The sequence below is a fragment of the Orycteropus afer genome, unplaced genomic scaffold (assembly GCF_000298275.1).
Source record: "Orycteropus afer afer isolate SDZICR_OR568_19922 unplaced genomic scaffold, OryAfe1.0 scaffold00083, whole genome shotgun sequence".
Taxonomy (NCBI): domain Eukaryota; kingdom Metazoa; phylum Chordata; class Mammalia; order Tubulidentata; family Orycteropodidae; genus Orycteropus; species Orycteropus afer.
The window spans coordinates 8,679,045-8,700,513 of record NW_006921670.1 but is presented as its reverse complement, the minus strand read 5'-3'; the positions used below and the strand labels follow the sequence as shown (position 1 = coordinate 8,700,513).

The 21,469-nt window shown below is 57.0% G+C and overlaps 1 protein-coding gene across 1 annotated transcript in view; it reads left to right on the top strand.

Annotated features, from left to right (window-relative positions):
- The window catches only part of SCUBE1 (signal peptide, CUB domain and EGF like domain containing 1), a 188,451-nt gene that overhangs the window by 128,373 nt on the left and 38,609 nt on the right, over positions 1–21,469 (top strand). The window contains exons 7-8 of the mRNA XM_007941796.1: positions 2,020–2,109; positions 15,367–15,483. Of these exons, the coding sequence (XP_007939987.1) occupies positions 2,020–2,109; positions 15,367–15,483 (207 nt within the window). The remainder of the gene's footprint in view (positions 1–2,019; positions 2,110–15,366; positions 15,484–21,469) is intronic.

Genomic DNA, 21,469 nt, shown 5'->3' with positions numbered 1-21,469 from the left:
TTTTAAGGGCTTTGAACCCCAGGTCATGGGAGCTCTGGGCCAGACCATTCTCTCACACCTGAAGACCGTTTTCCCAGGGCTACCCCAACCCTTCACTCTCCTGTTACATGGAGCCCTGAGCTTGGCCTCGGCGCCTCCTTTCTCCTGATGCGTATCTACACGTGAAGTGTGACTACGCAGGAGTCCTCCACACCACAGTCTCTAGTGGGTTTTCCCCACACCCACGCTCAAAAATGCCAGTCATTTGTGTTAACTGGTGTTAAGAAAAAGAGAAGTTTCCGGACTGGTGCCAGAGTTCACTCTCATCACGGTTGGCAAACTTCAGAAACTCAAAACCAGTCGATTATCATGTTCATGAAAAAAACAAGCCCTCTTCCTGTAGACTGGGCCATCTTTCTTGAGGTGCTTTCACGTAACAGGAAAGGGGTTGGTCCCGCCAGTGTTGGCAGCTCCCTTCTGTCCCTGTGTGGCGGGAGTGGACCCCGGGCTGGGGGTGTGCCCTGCGTCCGGGCCCCAGGGTGCTGCTACCTGCACTAGTTTTCCTCCATGTGGTCTGTTCTCTCAGACAGCTGGGTTGTTTTTTTTTTATTATTATTTCATTTTACCTCATTCTTCCTGCTTCTCTGGTGATGATCCCTGATTGCCTGTCTTGTCTGATCCCTGACTTCACTAGTTATTTCCAGAGCCAAAAGCCAAACCAAACTGACCAGTCAGTCAACAAAATTAAAAGCCACACCCGGTCTCAGACCAGTGTCTCTATTGCAGCCTGATCCCATCTAGAACCTGCTTCTCGCACCTCTCTCCCTCCGCTGTCCTGCCCAGAGGCCCCCCGGCCTCTCCAGCCTCCTCCTCCCTGTCCTCGTCCCCGTGCTGTCACCCTTAGCTTTTGCTGCTGTCACCAGTGGGGCACGCTCTGCCCCCACGGACGGGCGCAAACAGCTGTGGGCCAGACGCACGCGTGCCCTCTGTCTAACGCATCTTGTCTTCGTCCACCTGCCTCATCCTTTTTGATTTCCGTTTGATTTTTTTAATGTCTGCTGCACGTGACCGTCCCTGCTTGGATCTACTTTCCTATGTAACGTCTCGAGCCCCCTCAGGCCCTCCCTCCCCTCAGACCCCGTTTCCCGTGCCCAGCTGCCGCTGCTCCCGGTCCTGGCCCGGATCAGGAGCCTGTCCTCTGGCTTTGCTCACTGGCAATCGGTTTCCCCCTGGGGCTCCAGTGTCCCTACACACGTCTGACTGAGCAAAGGCCTCAAGCCAGCTAAGCAGCCCCCTGCTCCGAAGGGCACGTCTCGGTGTGGCTTCTCGCCCGAGCGGCCAGATGGAGATGCTCCCTGCCCACCTCCGGACGTCTCCCTCCTGCTCCCTCCCACCGGCCCTCACCAAGCACTTGAACGTGTGGAGTGGTGCTCTAGAGACAAGCAGGCAACCAGCGCTGCCCAAGGCTGCCCCCCGCCCCTGTGTCTGCTGGACTGCATGCCCGTCGTATGTTTGTTGCTCCGTGTGCTGTGTTCTTAATTTTGCATGAGTGTTTGACAGCGTCCTCGTGACGGCGTCTGCGGCCCCCCGCGCACCCATCACCGTACCTTGCGGCCTGTCTCCCTGTCCTGTGCCTTGTGCCTGCCTCACCAGCCCGCACCGCACCCTGGGTGCCTGTGGCCCTGTGTCTCCCTCCGTCAGCGCCGCGCTGGTGCCGTGTGCTTCCCCGAGCCTCCGCGGCGCCGGCCCTGGCCCCTGTGACCTCGGCCGCCGCCTCTGTGTGCAGCTCGGCCTGTGTCCCATCTGTGTCCTGGCTCATCTCGTGGCCCTCCCCCCTGCCTGCCTGCCCTCCCTCCCCGTCCTGCCCGGAGCACCCCGTCCCTGGAGTCTCCGGGGAGTAGCCCCTTGGCGAGGCCCCGCTGGCCCGGCATGCTGTGTTGGCTTTGCCTGCGCCCCGCCAAGAGGCTGACTGTCTTGGGCCGCGGGAAGTGGGCTCTCATTAACCACCGGCTCCGTGTTTGTCCCTTACTTGTGTTTTAGAGAAGGATGAGGCTGCAATTGAGCGCTCTCAGTTCAATACCACGTCAGTAGCTGATGTGGACAAGCGGGTGAAACGGCGGCTGCTCATGGGTAACACTTTTCTTCCACTTCCTTTGTTGTTCTTGCACTTTTGTTCATGTGTGCGCACGCATGTGTGCGTGTGTGGGGCGTGGATGGGCACGTGGGGTGTGTGAGTGTATGTGTGTGGTCTGCCCACGTGTGTGTGTGGTCACATGTGTTGTATGAGTGTGGGGGGCCCCACGGCAGACGTGATCTGGCTTTTTCCTTTGTAAAGTTTTTACCCCCATCGAACACGTTTTCTTCGTGTGTACATGTGTGTGTTCATGTGTGGCAGAGCCCCCAGAGCCGAGGTTTAACGGCCCGGCTGGTCAACCTCCCGCGGGTACAGCGGGTGCTCCCTGTTTGCAGTCAGTGAAGCAGACCTGGGAATGGGTGTCGAGCAGGGGGGCTGGGCAGCACAGGCCTGACGGGTCTCTTCTGGAGAGAAGTCACCCCCCGACACCTCTAGTTCTCAGGGAGAAGAACCCACCTAGACACTTTGTGGCAGGGGGCCCAGGATGTCCGTCCATCTACTCCTTACTAGTTAGCAGGACTGAGAGCAGGGGGAGGGCTGGGCCAGGTGCAGAACACAAGACCTGCTCAGCGGGGGTCAGGGAAAGCCCCTTCTGGTTCTGAGGCTCCCTGACCCTGAATGGCCTGCCCTAGCCCACTCTTCCACGGGGGCCTTCAGTGACCCCCTGAGGCAGCCACCCTCGTGTGGGAGTCAGGCTGGCCATGGGGTCTGTGTGAGCTTGCACTCTGGGCACTGCCTTCCAGGGCTGGGTCCACATGCCAGAGAGGCTTGCTCAGAAGGACCCAGTGCTGCTCAGATGTCTGGGGGGGCCTGCTGCCAGGGCTGACTTGGGGTGCAGTGAGGAGGAAGGGAGGAGAGGCAGTGAGCGAGCTGGGACACAGAGCTCGAGAGGCCATTGTGCCCCCACTTTCATCCACACCTCTTCCCTCCCTCAGCAGCCCAGTGGGGACCTCCGCGTGGTACCCGGTCCCCAGGGCCCCCTGAGCACTGCTCTCGTCCAGCCGGGTTGTCATACCTCTTTTGTGTCACTCTGAGTGTTCACAGCAGCTCTGGTGGCTGTGGGGTTGGGTGGCGCGTTCCTCATCCTCAGAGGAGGAAACTGGGGTGCAGTGGGATGCACTCGTTTTCCCAAGTCCACACATAACCCTGCATAGCTCAGCTCAGAGGTCATGGCCGTGGGGGCCAATGTTGGGGGTCATGATACCATAGAGATCAGAGTGGAGGTCCCTGAGAGCTCACCAGGCTTCATGGTCCTAATGGACATCCCAGGGAGGGTGCCGCCCACCTACCACCAGGATCGGGCTGACGCCAGTCTGACAGACACCACCTGCCGTCCAGGTGAGGACCCTGGAGACCAGAGGTCAGAGGGCACACTCAGGCCGGGTGCCGGCTCTCCACGTGTCTTCTGGACAGAGCTGTCCTTTTGAGTTGGGCATCTGAGTTTCCCGGAAAGGGCTAGAAATAGCGGAAGGGGTGGGCCCTCCAGGAAGGGATAAGCCAGGCCTCTGCAGTGGTGGCTCGAGGTATGTGATGGGAGCATCAGGGTGGTGCCCAAGGCCACAGTCAGTCCTGGAGGTCCGGGCCTCCCGGACCTCATGCACTGGGGAGGGTGGGCCCCTCAGGTCCCACACCCTTCCCAGGAGGATTGTAGGCAGAAGAAGCTGGGCTGAGCTGGCGTCCAGCAGGTGGGGGTGGCAGGTGGAGAGCAGGGCCTCTGTCCACGCTCTTTAAGCTTAGAGTCAGTCACTGCCCAGAGCCGGAACCTGGAATGGGGCCAGGGATGGAAGGAAGCAGGCCTGAGAGCAAGGTGGGTCTGGGAGGTAGAGCTAGGGGAGAGATGGGGGACTCTGAGCCAAGCATCGGGCAGAACCAAGGAGCTGCATAGCAAGTGGTCTTCCCTCTCTGGTCATCAGACACCCTCCTTAGAGCCTATCCTGCCCGGAAACAGCAGAGCCGCTCCCTCCTCTGGGCTCCCACCACCATACCTGCCACGGGGGGCCAGGCCCTGCACCCCAGGCTAGGTAACCGCCCTCTAAGGCCCTGGTGGAGGTGGACCCTGGGCCCCCACCTAGAGCACAGGTGAGCACCACCATCATCATCTTAGCATGCAACCTCTGAGAGCAGCCCACGTGACAACTGAAGGATGTCATTGGAATGAGTATCCTCCACCGAGCGTGGCTGCTCCGAGGCTGTATTAACAGAGGCTAGGTGTCAAGAATGAGGGAGGTGAACATGCCCTCTCTGCCCCATGCTAGTCAGTGCACACTGGGCCTCAGTTCAGAACCAGCCCCGTGGGATGCTTCCAGCCCAGAGAGGCCAGTTCTTTTCTGTGTCGGTGGGCTCTGTGTCTGAAATGGGTCAGCAAGGATAAATGAGAGCCCATTTCCCCTCCGGAAGGGAGTGGGTATGGGTGTAGGACCTCCAGGGCAGCACATGCCAGCCCAGTGCCCCTGGAAGGCACATGGCCATCTCTTTCACTATCTGTGGGGGCCCCCCATCAGTGAGACTTACCCCGCATGTCCAGGGTGAGCTGCCTTCCTCATTCTCTCCTGGAAGTGGGCCACACCCCATTCTGGATGGGCTCAGAGAGGTTAAGTGACCTTGGGGCCATGTTTTCTGGTTGTCGGCTCTGAGCTCCAGTTTACCCTCGCTAAATGGAGCTGCCCAACTAGGCTTTCTTTTCCATTGACTCTCTACTTTAGCATGACATCCTTCTCCAGGGAATGGTCCCTTCTGACAACATGACCAAAGTAGGTGAGATGAAGTCTGGCCATTCTCACTTCCAAAGAGCCTTCCAGCTGCACTTCTTCTAGGACAGATTTGTTTGTTCTGGCAGGCCGTGGTACTTTAGTATTCTTGGCCAACACCACAGCTCAAAGGCATCAACTCTTCTTCCGTCTTCCTTATTCCTTGTCCAGCGCTCACATGCATGCGAGGCGACTGAAAACAACCATGGCTTGGACCAGGCGCACCTTGGTCTTTGCTCCTTCACACTTTAAAGAGGTCTTTTGCAGCAGATTTACCCAGTGCAGTATGACATCTGATTTCACGATGGCTGCTTCCATGAGTGTGGACTGTGGATGCAAGTAGAATGAGATCGCTGACAGTCTTCAACCTTTTCTCCATTTACCACGATGTTGCTCACTGGTCCAGTTGTGAGGAATTTTGTTTTCTATATGTTGAGGTGTAATCCATACTGAAGACCGTAGTCTTTGATCTTCATCAGTAAATGCTTCAAGTCATCTTCACTTTCAGCAAGCATAGTTGTGTCCTCAGCGTATCACAGATTGCTAATGAGTCTTCCTCTAATCTTGATGCCATGTTCTTCTTCATATAGTCCAGCTTCTCGGATTACCTGTGTCGCACACAGATTGAATAAGTATGGTGAAAGGATACAACCCTGACACACTTCCTTCCTGATTTTAAACCATGCAGTGTCCCCTTGTTCTGTTCGAACAACGGCCTCCTGGTTTATGCACAGGTTTCTCATGAGCACAATTAAGTGTTCCTGAATTCCCATTCTCCTCCGTGTTATCCATAATTTATTATGATCCACACAGTCCAATGTGTTTGCATAGTCAATAAAACACAGATAAACTTCTTTCTGGTATTCTTTGCTTTCAGCCGAGATACACCTGACAGCAGTGATATCCCTCATTCCATGTCCTCTTCAGAATCCAGCTGGCATTTCTGAGAGTTCCCTTTTAATGTACTGTTACAACCATTTTTTATTATCTTCAGCAAAATTTGACTTACATATGACATTAATGATATTGTTCAATGATTTCCATGTTCTGTGGGATCACCCTTCCAGTTGGTTGGCCGGGTAGCGTCTTCAGATTCTTGGCATAGATGAGTAAGCGTCTCCAGTGCTGCCTCCATTTGTTGAAACATCTCAATGGCTGTTCCGTCAGTTTCTGGAGCCTTGTTCCTTCCATGCACCTTGGCCTTCTTCCTTCGATACTGTCTGTCCCTGATCATATGCATCCCCTGAAGTGGTTGAGTGTCGACCAATTCTTTTTGATCCACTGACTCTGTGTATTCCTTCCATCAGATGCTTCTTGCATTCAATATTGTGCCCATAGAACCTTTCAATATTGCAACTCATTCTTCAATTATTTCCTCAGTTCTTTCAGCTTGAGAAATGGCCGAGCGTGTCCTTCCCTTTTGGTTTTCTAACTCCAGGTCTTTGCACATTTCATTGTAATACTTTGTCTTCTCGAGCTGCTCTTTGAAATCTTCTGTTCAGCTCTTTTATCTTGTCATTTCTTCCATTTGTTTTAGCTACTCTCCATTCAAGAGCAAGTTTCAGAGTCTCTTCTGACATCCATTTTGGTCTTTTCGTCCTTTCCTGTCTTTTTAATAACCATTTGCTTTCTTCATGGATAATGTCCTTGATGTCATCCCACAATTCCTCTGGTTTTCGGTCATTAGTGTTCAATGTGTCAAATCTGTTCTTCAAATGATCTCTAAATTCAGGAGAGATATAATCTAGGTCATATTTTGGCTCTTGTGGACCTGTTTTAATTGTCTTCAGCTTCAACTTGAACTTGCATATGAGCAGCTGATAGTCTGTTTTGCACTCAGCTCCTGGCCTGGTTTTGCCTGAAGATATTGAGCTTTTCCATCACTCTTACCACAGATGTAGTCAATCTGTTTCCCGTATGTTCCATCTGGTGAGGCCAATCTTAGATGGCCACTAAAGCCAGTTAACATTTTTAAATCTGAATGTTTAAAGCAGTGGAGTTTGACTAGCTGGCTGACAGACTTGTGAGAACCTGTGAGTAGAGTGCAGAACGGGCAAGGTTGACGATGGGCGGGAGGGTCCTTGTCAGCCCAGGTTTGCAGTCCTCTCCCCACCGTGGATTTTGGGATGGATGGTGGATTCGTTTCCTGGTGCCGCTCTAAGAAACTACCATCGTCCTAGTGGCTTAAAGCACACAGGTGTGACCTTACAGTGTAGGTGAGACGCCGAGCATGGGTCTCGCGGGGCGAGATGGAGGTGTCGGCTGGGCTGTGTCCCTTCTGGCGGCTCCAGAAAGCCTGTTTCGTTGCCCCGCCCAGCTTCTAGAGGCTGTGGGCATTCCTCAGCTCATGCCTGCCCTCGTCCAAAGCCGGCACCACTGCGTCCCTGTGGCCCAGCTTGTGTCGTGACATCTCCCCCAACACTTTCCTTCCCCTCTGTCACGTCTAAGGAGACTTGTGAGTTCCTAGGGCCTCTCAGACAGCCCAGCAGAATCCCACCCCCTGTGACTCCACCTGCCGAGGCCAACAGCTGTGTGGGATCACAGGCTGCAGAGATTGGGATATGGCTGCTTTAGGGGTCATTATTCTGTCAGCATAGTGGGTAACACTCAGCTGCTAACTAAAAGGTGGGTGGTTCAAACCCACTGGTCACTCCACAGAAGAAAGACGAGGCAGTCTGCTTCCATAAGGAGCTCTGGTGGCGTAGTGCCTAAGGCATTTGACTGCTGACCAGAAGGCTGGTGGTTCAAACTCACCAGCTACTCCTCGGAAGGAAGGTTGGGCAAGCTACTTCCGTGGTGATACCGCCTCAGAAACCCAAGGAGGGGTCGCTGTGAGTCGGGTCCGACTCAACAGCACATAACAACAACAACTGCTTCTGTAAAGATTTGCAACCTTGGAAACCCAATGGGGCAGTTCTACTCTGCCCTGTAGGGCAGCTGTGAGTTGGAATGACATGAAGGTGACAGGTTTTTTATGCTGCCGACCACAGATGGTTCGAGCCCAGCTGGAAGGACCCTCACAGGCCGTCTGTCGGCAGTGAGCCCACCACACCTGCCCTTGTCCCTGCCTTTCCCGGGACCACTCTGACATCGTGCTGGGGGTGACAGAGGCCTCACGGCGCGGCAGCCCCTCTCCCGCCCCGCAGGTGGGCTGCAGCCTCTGTGCCCCTCCCTCCTCAGGGAATGTTCAGGCCACCTCCTCTGCCAGGCCCTGCCCCCTTGCCATCACCTCCCAGTTTGCACCTTGCCTTCCTCTCCGCTCTCCCCAGTGAGGCACCCCCAGCCCTGTGAGGCTCAGGTGAACACACAGGAGGATAAACGCATGATACGACGTCAAGATGAAACCCCGTCAGAAAGGAAGTGCCAAGCAGAGATCCTGGGTGCACTCCACTCGGGTCCATGGGGGCTTCTGGGCGACGTGGGAGGCAGAGGCCACTTCTCCCAGACCAGCCCTGACCAGCGGGCACTCAGGCGAGCCTGGCGTCGGAGATCGTCCTCTGTAGGCACACAGAACGCACCCTGCAGAGCCCAGGGCCGTCTTCTGTGCAGTGCCATCCTCGTCCCAGGACGTGAAGCACGTCACCCTGCCCATGGGCTCCCTCTCCACCTGCCCTCGTGTCTCCCACACCCTCTAGCTGGGGGCAGGGTGGGTGGTGGCTGGAAACCAAGCAGGAGAAGCCGCTTGCTAGTGAGGGACAGCCTGCCTCGGAGCTCACTGGATGCGGTTCCCTGGGGGACCCACGCAGGCGCGTCCTTTGCGCTTGCCCGTCAGTGCTCTGGTTTGGCTTTAGATCCCGTCGTGCGTCTGTTCTTGGAGCAGGGACACCTTTGGTTGGAGCTTTGCTGACAGTGTCTCCCCTTCCCGGTTCGCTGCCCTGGCCAGGGGAGCACCCGGGCTCTGGAGTGAGACCTGGGCTCGGTTCTCGGCTTCCCCAGCCCTTTGCCAGTGTCCTCGCATCCCAGAGCCTCGCTCTCGTTTGTGGAGGGCGTGTAGTGTACTCGGAAGAAGCCTCCCGAGTGGACTGAGGGACGGCCCCTGGCCTGCACCTGGCAGGGGGAGGTGTTCAATCACTTCATTCCTCCTCTTCCTCCAGGCCCTCTCCCTTTCCACAAGGAATGCCAGGGAGGGACAGAACCTTGGTGGTGGGGTCCCAGATCAGGAGGCAGGACTCCTGTGGCTCGGGGACTGCCTGACCTGCGTCAGGTCATGGTGACGGTGATGGCAATGCCTCAGGAAAGCGCCCTGCAGACCCAGCGGGGTCTTTCCCAGAAGCCTTTGGTGCCTGCAGCCCGGGTGCCCTGGCCCTGCATGGCTACCAGGCTGAGCCTCCGGCTGTCAGCATTCCCTTGCCTCTGCCCATCCCCCCATAGGGGCACAGACACTGATGCCCTGAGTCCAGATTGTCATCTGAGCTTTCCGTGACCTGGTCTCCAGGGCAGCCTTCAAGAATCAGACGGGGGGGCACCCCCCATGGAGCAGCCTCCGTGGAGTGCCTCGTCCATTTAGTCCTCCCAGCAGCCCTGGGAGAGTGCTTGTCAGTGTTACAGACCAGGAGCCCAAGGCTCAGAGAGGTGCAGGGGTTCCACTCTTCCCAAACCACCACGCCACTACCTGGCACTCCCTGCGGGGGACGGCAGGCAGCCGGGTGGGAGTGCTCCAGGGCCAGGCAGGCAGCTGGGCCTGGCATGGGGTACTCTGGGCGACAGGCAGGCAGCTGGGCATGGTGTGGGGTTGTTCCAGGGGACAGGCAGGCAGCCCAGCCTGGTGTGGGGTACTCCAAGGGGAGAAAGGCAGCTGGGCCTGGCGTGGGGTACTCTGGGCGACCGGCAGGCAGCTGGGCATGGTGTGGGGTTGTTCCAGGGGACAGTCAGGCAGCCCAGCCTAGTGTGGGGTGCCCCGGTGGACAGGCAGGCAGCTGGGCCTGGTGTGGGGTGCCCAGGGGCAGGCAGGCAGCCGGCCCGGCGTGGGGTGCCCGGGGGCAGGCAGGCAGCCCCTGCTCTGCCCTGGAGGAGAACCCTCACGTCCGAGTAAGGGAAGGATGGGTTAGGCTGCAGGAGCCCCCTGTAAACTCCATCCCTGGGAGGTGCTGGGCTGTGGAGGAGGGAGGCGGCCGTGGGAGAGGTGGGGCCCGACCTAGGCCCTGGTTTGTCTCCTGAGAAGCCATTGGTTCTTGAAGGCAGAGTCTGTCAGAATCCTCTCTATAGCTTCCACCCCAACCACGAGCACCAGCTGATGACACACTGGTGGTGAGACCCAGGGATGGACGCATCCCTCTAGATGGGGCCTGCGTGAGGCCAGGGTGCCCCGCCCCAGGGCCCAGTGCAGAGTCAGCAGCCGACCAGGGTTCAGACTCCACGTGCTGAGGGAGCTCGGGCAGCGGTACCGTGGCAGGGCCGTTGACAGCACTGCCGTGCCCTGTGGTTGGCAGGCAGCTTGTGGTGAATGTCTCGGTCTCCAGATTACACGTCAGGAAACCGACGGGGGAAGCACGGGGCTTGCCCGGCCCCGGAGGCTCCCAGCCTTCGTGCTTCACGGTATCCCACGGCGCCTCGGTGGACACTGTCCCAGACCGTCCCCTCTGGCCTCCCTGTCAGAGCCCTGGCCCAGCCTCATGGCAGGGATTAGTTGGGGGTGGCTCGCCTCCCCGGCCCAGACACAAACTTCACGGGGACAAACCAACAAGAAGGCCTCTCAGATTGACTGGCCCTCCTGCCTGCTGGTAAAGGGGTTCTGTGCAGGACCCTTCACCAGGAATCCTGTCCCCACATCTGGTCTGCCTTCTCCTCCTCCATCCCAGCCTAAGGGTAGGACCATTCTCCCACTCGCTGGCCGAGGCTCGCTGGCTGAGGTTCCCTGGCTCTCTGGCCTGGCTGGGTCACTCATCTGCCCGGAGTGTCACACCCTGGGTTAAGTGCTGGCCTTCCCCTTAGCTGTGTGACCGGGACGCAGGGCCAGCCTTACGGGAATGTGACCTGGGGGGTCCACAGAGCCCCCCACTAGAAGGGCCTGTGATTGGTTTAATGCTCTGCTTCTCGGTCTTGAGGTCCTGAACGGTTGTTTAACAAGGGGCTCTGCATTTTCATTTGACCCTGGACCCAGCAAAGGCTGTAGCCAGTCCCGGGCGGGTTCATCTTTCACTTCTCTGGGTCTGTCTCTCGACCTGTGAAAGGCCTCCTCCCAGGGCTGCTGCAAGGCGCATGGAGGAGTGGGTGAGGAGGGCTGTTGTCACCTATGAAGGGCTGGACCATTTCCCCAGGTGCAGCGGGGACCCCTTTAGAAAGACCCGGAAGCTGTCGCCTGGTTACAAGGAGAGAGAGTGGTGGGCTAGAAAGGAAAGCCTCAGGACCACCCCGGGACAGACAGTGTCCGGGAGGTCCTCTCTGCCACCTCCTTCCCTCCCATAGGCCTCGCTCCATCTCCCGGGGTGTTTCAGGATGGGGTGTGCTCACAGGGCTGCCTCCTGCCCCAGCTCTGGGAACTTGTTTCATGGGAGGACGGGAGCGGGGGCCATGGGGTGAGGAGGAGGTCCATCTGCTGGGCCCAGAGCCTCACCCTCATCTCTCCAGGGCCCCAGCCCCCATGGGCTCCCTGCATTCGGGGTGGTCCCATGGTCAAGGCTCCCCACTGTAGGGAAGCAGTGGGGATCTGCTTTGTGCAGCTCTGTGAGACCAGGATGGCCCAAGACTGGCTCTAAGTGGCCTCGGTTCTTAGGAAATAGAGATTCGAGGGCTTTAGGGTTGGGGGAAAGAAGCCGCCTCAGTAGCACCCAGTCGCCTGGAACCCCCCATACCCTGGGCAAGGCACTCAGGTGTGTCCTGTAATTGTAGACTGCAGCCCCGGGGTCCTGGCTGGGTTCCACTGTCACCCTTTCCACAAGGATTACACATCACAATTTAGATTTCTGACCTCAGAGGTGGACAGGCAAGGCAGGGCCCTCCACCCCTGTGTCACAGAGGGGAGCCATGCCAAGGTGGGATGAGCTGGTGGTCCCACAGCCCAGGGGGAGGCCTAATGACAGGCTCTGCCCTGCACAGCATCGAGGAAGCCTGGGTGACAGAGCTGTTAGCATCCTTATGTGAGCCTGAAGGAGGTAGGAGTGACCCGCCACATCTCTGGTTGAGAACAAGTCCCCCACCTACTCAGAATGAAGACAGTGGCCCAGGTGGAGGGGCCATCAGAGGTGTGGCAGCCACACGGGCAGAGGTGGTGGCCGGGCCCAGGATAGCATGGAATCAGGAGACAGAAGTCGGAAGGCCAGGGCCTGGGTATGGCTGGGTGGGGGCAGGGACCCCTGGTACTCGGCCTTGGACAGATGGGGAACCATTCGCAGAGCGGGGAGCACTGGGCAGACGGGGTGCTGTTCACAGAGCAGGGAGTGCTGGGGGAGGAGCCGCGTAGGGGAGGGAGAAGGAGGGCTGAGTCCGAGGCTGCAGTGAGTGTCTGATGGTGCCTGCCTGGAGCTGGAGCTGGCTGGAAACTGAGACCTAAGGCTGTGCTGTGGCTGCTGAGCCCAGGGAGCCCTGGCCTTGGAGCTGGTCCTGCCCAGCTCTGTGGCCTCACCTCAGGCTGGGGCCATGGCCTCTCAGGGCCTCAAGGCCTGTCAGAGCAGTGGAGAGCTCAGGAGTCGCAGGCTGACAGGGCTGCTGTGAGGTGGGCCTGTCAGTACCTGTCAGTACCCAGGTCCCTCCCCAGAGTCCAGAGCCCCCTGTTCAAACTGAAGCTCAGGCACCAACCATTGGTGGGGCAGAGAGAGCACCATGCAGCAGGGAGAGGTCCTCCTCCACGGGTCGAGAGAACCAGTGCCCGGCTGGTCCCACGCACATCCATCCTCGACCTTGTTCTGAGCAGGGGACAGGTTGGGTCGGGAGACCCCTGAGACCCCTTCAGGCCTGGGCAACAGATTCCTGAGTTCAGGGCCTTCAGGAAGGGAAGAGTCCCTTGGAGCCTGTTTGACTGGGTCCATTTCTCAGGGACACAAACCTACTGCCCTGTGCCCTCCAACCCCACCACCATCACTGAGGAAGGCTGTCCTTGCTTGTGCCCTCCACCTTCCGGAAGCTCCAGCTGGTCCTCTGCCTCCCTCTTGTGGGGTCAGGGGGAGCTCCCCACATGAAAGGCTTACAGGCACTTGGGGGCGTAGGTGGATTCTTTGATTTCAGGGGGGGCCCGGGAGTCCCCTCTGAGTGTGAGCCCAGGACAGAAAGCACCCATTTGGGAGTGCTTCCTGCCAGCGGTGAGTGATTTGATCCTCACCCCATCTTGGGAGGGAAGACCCGGTGCTGGGGCCTGCCTGGGTCACCCATGGGGGGCAGTGGGACCCCCACCAGGCCCACCCAGTAGACGGGCCACCACAAGCTGACAAGTGCCTTAGGGACTACCTGTGCTGGCGTGAAGGGTCCCCCGTGGGCAGTCTTTCTGGGCCTTAAGGGATGAGCGGGGGGGGGGGGCTTCCCCAACTGGACCCTGAAAGGCAGGGGGTGCAGAAGTGTGCAATTGGGTCAAAGACACTGCCTCCCCCAGCTGGAAGTTCGGGATTTGTGGAGACACTGGCAGTCAGATCCAGCAAGAGCAGAGGCGAAACTGCAGAAACGTGCCTGGGCAGTTCGTTTCCAGTTGTGCAGTGGTCTCTCACTGCTGGCCGTGGGAGCTGCGGTGGCCAATAGGAATTGCTCATTGGCTCTTTGGCACCGCCCCCAAATAGAAGCTGCTCATTGCCCCACCCCTACTCCACCCGTCATCAAGGGGCTCCCAGGGCTTGTACCCACCTGCCAGGCTCACGCTACAGTGCCAGTTACCCAGTAAGCAAGGTAAGCACAGGTTCACTTGTGCTTACTTACTCATCTGTACTGAACCATGCCACATGTTGTCACCGCATCAAAGGTTCTGCTTCTGTGTAGGGCTGGCACCCCACAGCCCCTTCCTACAGAGTCAAAGCCTCTTTTCACATTGATGATCCCTGCCTGGGACAGAGTACCCAGGACACAAGGTAAGCACAGGTTTACGTGTGCTTGCTTACTGATCTGGTGAAATAACGTGAAACTTCACTACAGATTACTAAGTAGGCACAAGTAAACCTGTGTGTACCTTGCGTCCTGGGTGCTCCGCCCAGCCTAGATACGCCTCTGTGCAAGAGTCAGGGAAGGACATTTGTAGTGAAAGCGGTTAAATGCTCATTGACTAGCTAGAAGGTTGGTGGTTTGAACCCACCCCGGGCACCTCAGAAGGCAGGCCAGGCACTCTGCTTCTGAAAGGTCCCGGCTTGAAAACCCTGCAGAGCGGACCTGCTCTGCACGTGTGGGGCCGGCGTGGGTCGGAATCAGCTTGACCCAACAAACAGTCACAGCTAATCCCCTGTGGTGAGGAGAAGGGCAGGTGGTAGCGCCCTGCTGCCAGCCCACAAAACCCAAAGAGGCACACGCGCGCACACACACACACACACACACAGAGGGAACGTTGGGCTTCCTCCTCTCCCTACGCAACCACCCCCTCCCAGAGTTGAAGTTCCAAGGAAGGGGTCTGGTCTGGTAACAGCAGGACTCCAGGCACTTGGGGGTGGATGTCACTTAGTCATTCACTCCTGCATTCATTCATCCCAGACTCTTCCCTGGGGCAGAAGGCAGTGGGCAGGAGGACAGACGCCAACAGTTAAACCCAGAGGGAAACCCTTCGGGGAGAGGGGCCGCCAGGGTGGGTGCCAGCTGAAGCCAGGGCGGCAGGCAGGGAGAGTCACAGATTACGCAAGGTGGCTGCAGGAGGCTCCTGACTCCCCAGCAGCAGAGACAGGGCGGCCCACTCAGTCCCCGCAAGAGCAGAGCACACCAGGTCCACAGGGAGAGCTGCCGGGTGATCTGGCTCCGTGCCCCTCCCCGTCCTGGGGGCCTCAGACGTACTCAGCACCAGTTCGATGGGTTTAGTGACTTCAGTTAGGCCCTATTCCTCTTGACCCCTTTCAAGTTATGAAGGGAGGTAAAAAGTACAGTCGTGGACGGGCTTCATACGGACAAATGCCAGGGGCTCAGTTTGCCATTCAGTGACAACAGATGTGGGACCGAGACCTCATCCAGGTGACGGATGGTCGCAGGCTCCGGAAGCCTTTCCCTCCACCTGTGGCCAGGGCCATGGCCATCCCATACCCAGGGGATACAGTGAACCCCACTAGCTGCCCAGTCCCCAAGCTGGACCTGGAGCCTGTGTGCAGTCAGGGCAACAGTGTACGAGCCTGGCCCTCAAATAGTGATTTTGACCCTGTTGGCAGTAACCTTTCCGCTTGCACAGCCCTTGACGGTTTGCAAGCCGTTTTCCCATCTGTCGCCAAGTTAGGTCTTCACCAGCAACTCCATTTCCCAGATGGGTAGCCTGAGGTTCAGAGAGGCGGCCAGCTCCCCCGGGGCGCCACAGCTAGAGAGTATCAGAGGCAGGACTGGAACCTGGGTCTTCTGTCCGCCATGGGGAAGGCAGTGGCTGCTGCCTGGAGGTGCTAAGCGTGTCTGTCCTTTTCTTCCCAGAGACGTGTGCTGTCAATAACGGAGGCTGTGACCGGACGTGCAAGGACACGGCCACTGGCGTGCGCTGCAGCTGCCCTGTCGGATTCACGCTGCAGCCGGATGGGAAGACGTGCAAAGGTCAGTGAGTGCAGTGGTGTCACAGCCAGGCTAGGCAGGGCTGAGGGGCCCGGTGCATCGCACCACTGGGGCATAGTGGTCTGGGTCGGGGGGCAGGAACAGGGGCCTCCAGGGTCTCTCATATTTCTGTTGGAGAGGCCACAAAGAGAAGGGTCAGCACCAGCAATGCCCAACAAGGTTCAAGAGAACCCAGGTTCCCCAGTTTATTCTTAAAGTCCTGGGCAAGAAATAGGTCCCTGTGTTGCACAGAAGGTTTGCAGTTGGCTACTAATCAAAGGGTTGGTGGTTCAAACCCAGCCAGCAGTGCCACGGGAGAAAAGTCTGGGGACCTGCCTCTGTAAAGATCACAGCCAAGGAAACCCTTGGGAGCAGGTCCGCCCTGTGACACACGAGGTCTGAGGGTCGGGTTCTGTTTGGGGTTTGGTCAAGAAAAAACGGTTCTGGCATCAAATAACCAGCGGGTTGAACCGTTCAGAGGTGTCTTTTTATTGTGATTTGGGTGAAATTTTACAGAGCAATTTGGTTTTCCATTGAACAGTTCATATACATCTTGATGCATGACGTTGATTGCAGTCCCCACAGTGGAACAGTTACATTGTTGCACAAGGTTACACAAGGTCACACAACGTTCCTCTTCCCACTTCCTCCCGCGGTTTCCCACTTCCGTTCATCCTTCTCTTCTGTCCCTTCCTGCACTCTGAGCTCCGCCTGTGGGCAAACGATCTCATGTGATTGGCCGTTCTAAGGGACGCATACCTGCCTGGTGCTGTCATCACCTTGCGGGCCTATCTTTTGTTTGGCTGCTATAGGTAATTGGAATTTGGAAATTAGAAACAAAGCAGCATTGATAGTGGGAAAACACAGGGTAGGTGACAGAAATGACGCTGGAGACCACATGATAGAATTTTGTAAGACCAATGACTTACCCATTGCAAATACCCTTTTCCAACAACATAAATGGTGACTGTACACATGGACCTGATCAAATGTAGTACACGGAAGTCAGATCAGCTACATCTGTGGAAGGAGATGATGGAGAAACTCAATATCATCACTCAGAACAAGGCCAGAAACCATGGAACAGACCATCAGTTGTTCAAATGCAAGTTTAAGCTGAAGCTGAAGGAAATGGAAACAAGTCCACAAGAGCCAAAATATGACTGTGAGTATATCCCACCTGAATTTAGAGACCATCGCAAGAACAGATCTGACACATTGAACACCGATGGTCAAAGACCAGATGAGTTGTGGGATGGTATCAAGAGCATCATCCATGAAGAGAGCACAAGGTCACTAAAAAGACAGGAAAGGAAGAAAAGACCAAAATGGACATCAGAAGAGACTCTGAAACTTGCTCTTGAATGGAGAGTAGCTAAAGCAAATGGAAGAAATGACAAGGTAAAAGAGCTGAACTGAAGATTTCAAAGAGCAGCTCGAGCAAACAAAGCCAATTACTGTAATGAAATGTGCAAAGACCTGAAGTTAGAAAACCGAAAGGGAAGAACACGCTCGGCGTTTCTCAAGCTGAAAGAACTGAGGAAAAAATTCAAGTCTTGAGTTACAATACTGAAGAGTTGTATGGACAAAATATTGAACAATGCAGGAAACAAACAGACAAAAATGATGGAAGGAATACTCACAGTCACTGTACCACAAAGAATTAGTTGACATCCAGCCATTTCAGGAGGCCACCTGTGATCAAGAGCCAATGGTACTAAAGGGAGAAGTGAAAGCTGCACTGAAGGAATTGGCAAAGAACAAGGCTCCAGGACTTGATGGAACCCATTGAGATGTTTCAACAAACAGGACAGTGCTGCAGGCACTCACTCATCTGTGCCAAGGAATTTGGAGGACAGCTAGCTACCTGGCCAACTGACTGGAAGAGATCCATATTTGTGTCCATTCCAAAGACAATTGATCCAACAGGATGTGGAAATTACCAAACAATATCATTACTATCTGTTCATAGACCTGTACATAGACCTGTCCATTACCTGTACCAGGAGGCTGTTGTTCAAACTGAACAAGGGGACACTGCATGATTTAAAATCAGGAAGGGAGTGCATCAGGGTTGTATCCTTTCACCATCCTGATTCAATCTGTGTGCCCAGCAAATAATCCGAGAAGCTGGACTATATGAAGAACGTGGCATCAGGATCGGAGGAAGACTCATTAACAACCTGCGAGACACAGATGACACAAGCTGCTTGCTGAACGTGAGGATGACTTGAAGGCCGTAGTGATGAAGATTGAACAGTACAGTCTGCAGTATGGATTACACCTCAACAGAAAGAAAACGAAAGTCCTCGTAACTGGACCAGTGAGCCCTGACATGATAAAGGGCGAAAAGATTGGCGTTGTCAGGATTTTAGTTTACTTGGATCCATAATCGACAGCCAGAGGAGCATCAGTCAGGAAATCAAATGAAACAGTGCCCTGGGCAAATGTGCTGCGAAGGCCTTGGTTAAAGGGTGAAGGTGTCGCTATGGAGACTAAAGAGGGCCGGCCGGACCCCAGCCATGGTCTTTTCAGTACTTCATGCATGTAGGAGCTGGAGACGACCAAGAAGTGATGATGCATTTGAGGAAGAGGTGATGCGCTTGAATTGTGTTGGTGAGCAATCCTGAATGTACCGTGGGCTGCCAGAGGAATGCACGAATCTGTGTTGAAGGAGGTGAGCGGGAAAGCTCCTTGGATTGGCCAGCCTTCGCCTGCCATAGTCCTGCTGTCAGAAAGGACCAGTCCCTGGCAGAGGGGAGAAGGGTGTCTGCTTGGTAGAGGGTCAGTGAAGAAGGAGAAGCCCCTCAAGGAAATGGATTGACACAGTGGCTGCAACGAAGGGCTCCGGCATAGTGGGCACTGTGAGGCTGGCACAGGACCAGGCAGTGTTTAGTCCTGTTGTGCTTGGGGTCACTGTGAGTCAGAGCTGACTCGATGGCCCCTAACAACAAGAAGCTGTGGCCTTCAGGCCAGAGTTAGGCCTCAATACAAGGCAGGGCAAGGCCCGGTCTCCAGGCCCCCCCACCGGGAAGGGGCAGACTAGAGGGTGGAGCGTGCAAGGGGCGAGGAAGTAGACTTCCTGCCGTCCAGGGGCTGGAAAGCCTGAGAGCACAGGCTGCAGGTGAGTTTGAATAGTGTGAAGTGGGCTTTTGAAGCTGTCCAAACAAGCAGACAGCCGACAGCTCCTCTTTCCTCGCCAGCTAGCAGGCTGCCAAGCTGGGAAGAACTGAGTGATTAGACACAGAAATTACAAGGCTTCCACTGGTTTATTTGAAAATCAAGCTCTGCGGGAGCCTTCCCTGGGCCTGTGAATAGCCGAGGTGCATTCCAGTGGTGGTGGCAGCTGGTGGCACCTGAGTCTTCCCTCAACTGCCAGGGGCCCCTGGCCAACGAAGAGGCTGCAGGCGTGTGTGCCCAGCCCGGGGGACTTGCACAGAGGTGCGACGTTTGCCACGGAGCCTGGGCCAGCTTGGTGTAAAGTCGCACAGCTCTCCCTCCAGGGTGTTACTGGCCCAGAGGTGCAGCGCTGACCCAGAACCGGGGGGCGGGGACCCCAGGAATGTGGAGTCCAAGATGAGGGGCAGCCACCAGGAGCCAAGCTGCTGGGCCAGGCCCTGAGTGACACAGAGGAAGCCACTGGGAGGGACTTGAGGGCAGCCCAGTCTCATCCCCTGGCGGCCCAAGGAGCACTCGTCCCCCCTCCCCCTCCCACCCCACGCCTGAGGGTGCTGAGGAAGCTGTCAGAACATCAGGCCACCAGGCCAGAAACCCCACATGTGGTTCCTGTGGCTTCTCCAGAAAGAGTTGGCTCCTTGACCAAGGCGGCTCCTGCTCAGCCCTTTGGCTTCAGCTACCTGAACCCCCACGGCCAAAAGAATGCCTGAGTCTGGGTCCACCACAACCCTTAGGGGCCTCACTCTCTATATCTTTAAGTCAGAAATGGGTTCATCCATTCACTTAACTGCTGTGTTTTCTGAGCTCCTGCCTGGGACAGTGGGGAGACAGGTGAATACAGGCCTTCCCTGGCCCCAGGCTCTTGTATCTAGTAGAGAAGACACCCACATAAACATGTGTAGTTAGAGACTGCCAGGAGCTCTGGTGATGCAATAGTTAAGTGCTTGGCTGCTGTCCAGAAGGTCGGTGATTCGAACCCACCAGCCACTCCACCAGAGGAAGACCTGGTGGTCTGCCCCTGTAAAGATAGCAGCTAAGAAAACCATCTGGGACGTCCTGCTCGTCACAGGGTCGGAATCGACTCCGTGGCCCCTAACAGCAGTGATTGGCAGAGAAAGTGCCGCACACCAGGACCACAGGTTCCAGGGGCCGGCCTGGCTGGCAGGGGCCGGCAGGGCAGGCCTCCAGTGCTGAGGGCCGGGAGCGCATGGTTGGGCGGGTCCGCACAGCATTTCCAGTTGGGTGGCTGCCAGGCAGAGGCAGCCGAGTGCCTAGACCCCTGAGTGATGTGGGGGAGGAGGGACGGGAGTGTGGGGCCTGGGGCCCCGTTGAGGAATGTGGCTTGCTTCCAAGAGCCTCAGGAGGCCCCAGCAGTGCTGGACAGGGCACGGATACGCTCAGGTTTTCATTTTGAAAAGACCCTCTGGCCACTGCTTGGACGACAGTCCCTGGACAGGGCTGGGTGGCTGTTACCCAGACTCAGGGTGACAGTGGCTTGGAGGAGGGGATGGCAGTAGAGGTGGAGAAAAGGCAAGTCTGAGTATTTTGATGGAGGCCGGTATTTAAGGGTCCTGACACCAGAGAACTTCCACGTCCTCAGAGCCTAGACCTGCCCAAAGAATGAACAAATCTGTCTTGGAGGAAGTATGGCTGGAATGCTCCTTGATTGGCCAGACTGATGTGGACGCTGTAATGTCTTCCAATCAGGGTCCCCAGAAGCCACATGAGAGAGTCCTGGGCTGACACCAGAACTTTCCAGAACCTTGGCTGGGCCGGGGTGCAGGCCTGGCCACTTCAGGGCTTTCTCAGGCAGGAGCCTAGATTTCCCTCAGAGACAGCATCCCCACCCACCACCCCTCCCCCTGGCACCCTGGGCGAGGCGGGTGTCCTGCCAGGGCTATTCTGAGTGGGAGCCACAGTGTCCTTGGCACTATCACCTGCTGCCACCGTGGCCGGGCCCTCCCTGCCAGGCCACTCCGCTTGGCGGCTCTGCTCCTTCCCACAGCCCTCACCTCATGGCCCCTGGGCCACAGGCTGTGCCCCTTGTGGGACAGGCCAAGGGAGCAGGAGCAGCTGCCCTGCCGGGAGTCCACATAGCTTCACCGTCACCTCATCCACCCACACACTCTCCCTCCCTGTCCAGTATCAGATTGCTCTCCGAGGCCCAGGACCCTGCCCTCCTCTCAGCCCCAACGTTCCCGCTGTCTAGGACCACCCTCGAGTCCGTCAGTCCGTCCACACTCCTGGACAGTGACTCTGTGACAATAGCCCATCCTTCGAGGCCCTCCCAGCCCCCCCAGTGGCAGGTCCTGTGAACTGCGAGTGGCTAACTCCAGAGACAACATCAGGGGAGGCTTCCAGGAGGCAGATCTTCCCGGGATGGGAGGGGGTGGGGGCCAGCCCTCTCCACAGAGGTGGGCAGGGAGGGGTGGACACCCTTCGCTGCTGGGTGCTGAGGATGGAAGTAGGGTCCAGAGCCAGAGAAGGGGGAACGGCTAGGCCGGCTGCGAAGGGCCTTGGTGGGTGGGAAGGGCCTCACCGTGGGGCGTAGCGGGCAATGAGGACAGGCGTGGTGCGAGGACAGAGGCTGCACCCCGTGGCTGGTGAGGAGGACGGGGAGGGGATGGCCTGACCCTCCAGGGCCTCCCGGCCCTTCTCCCATTGGCCCTAGCCCCTGAAACGAATCCCACTGTGTCCCTGCACAGGAAGAGTCCCAGGGCGACCCTTGTGGCCCCACAGCAGGCCTGGGAAGCACCGTAGGTTCTGGGAAGCAGTGCGTGACCGTGATGGGTTGAGGCCAGATCACTGTGTC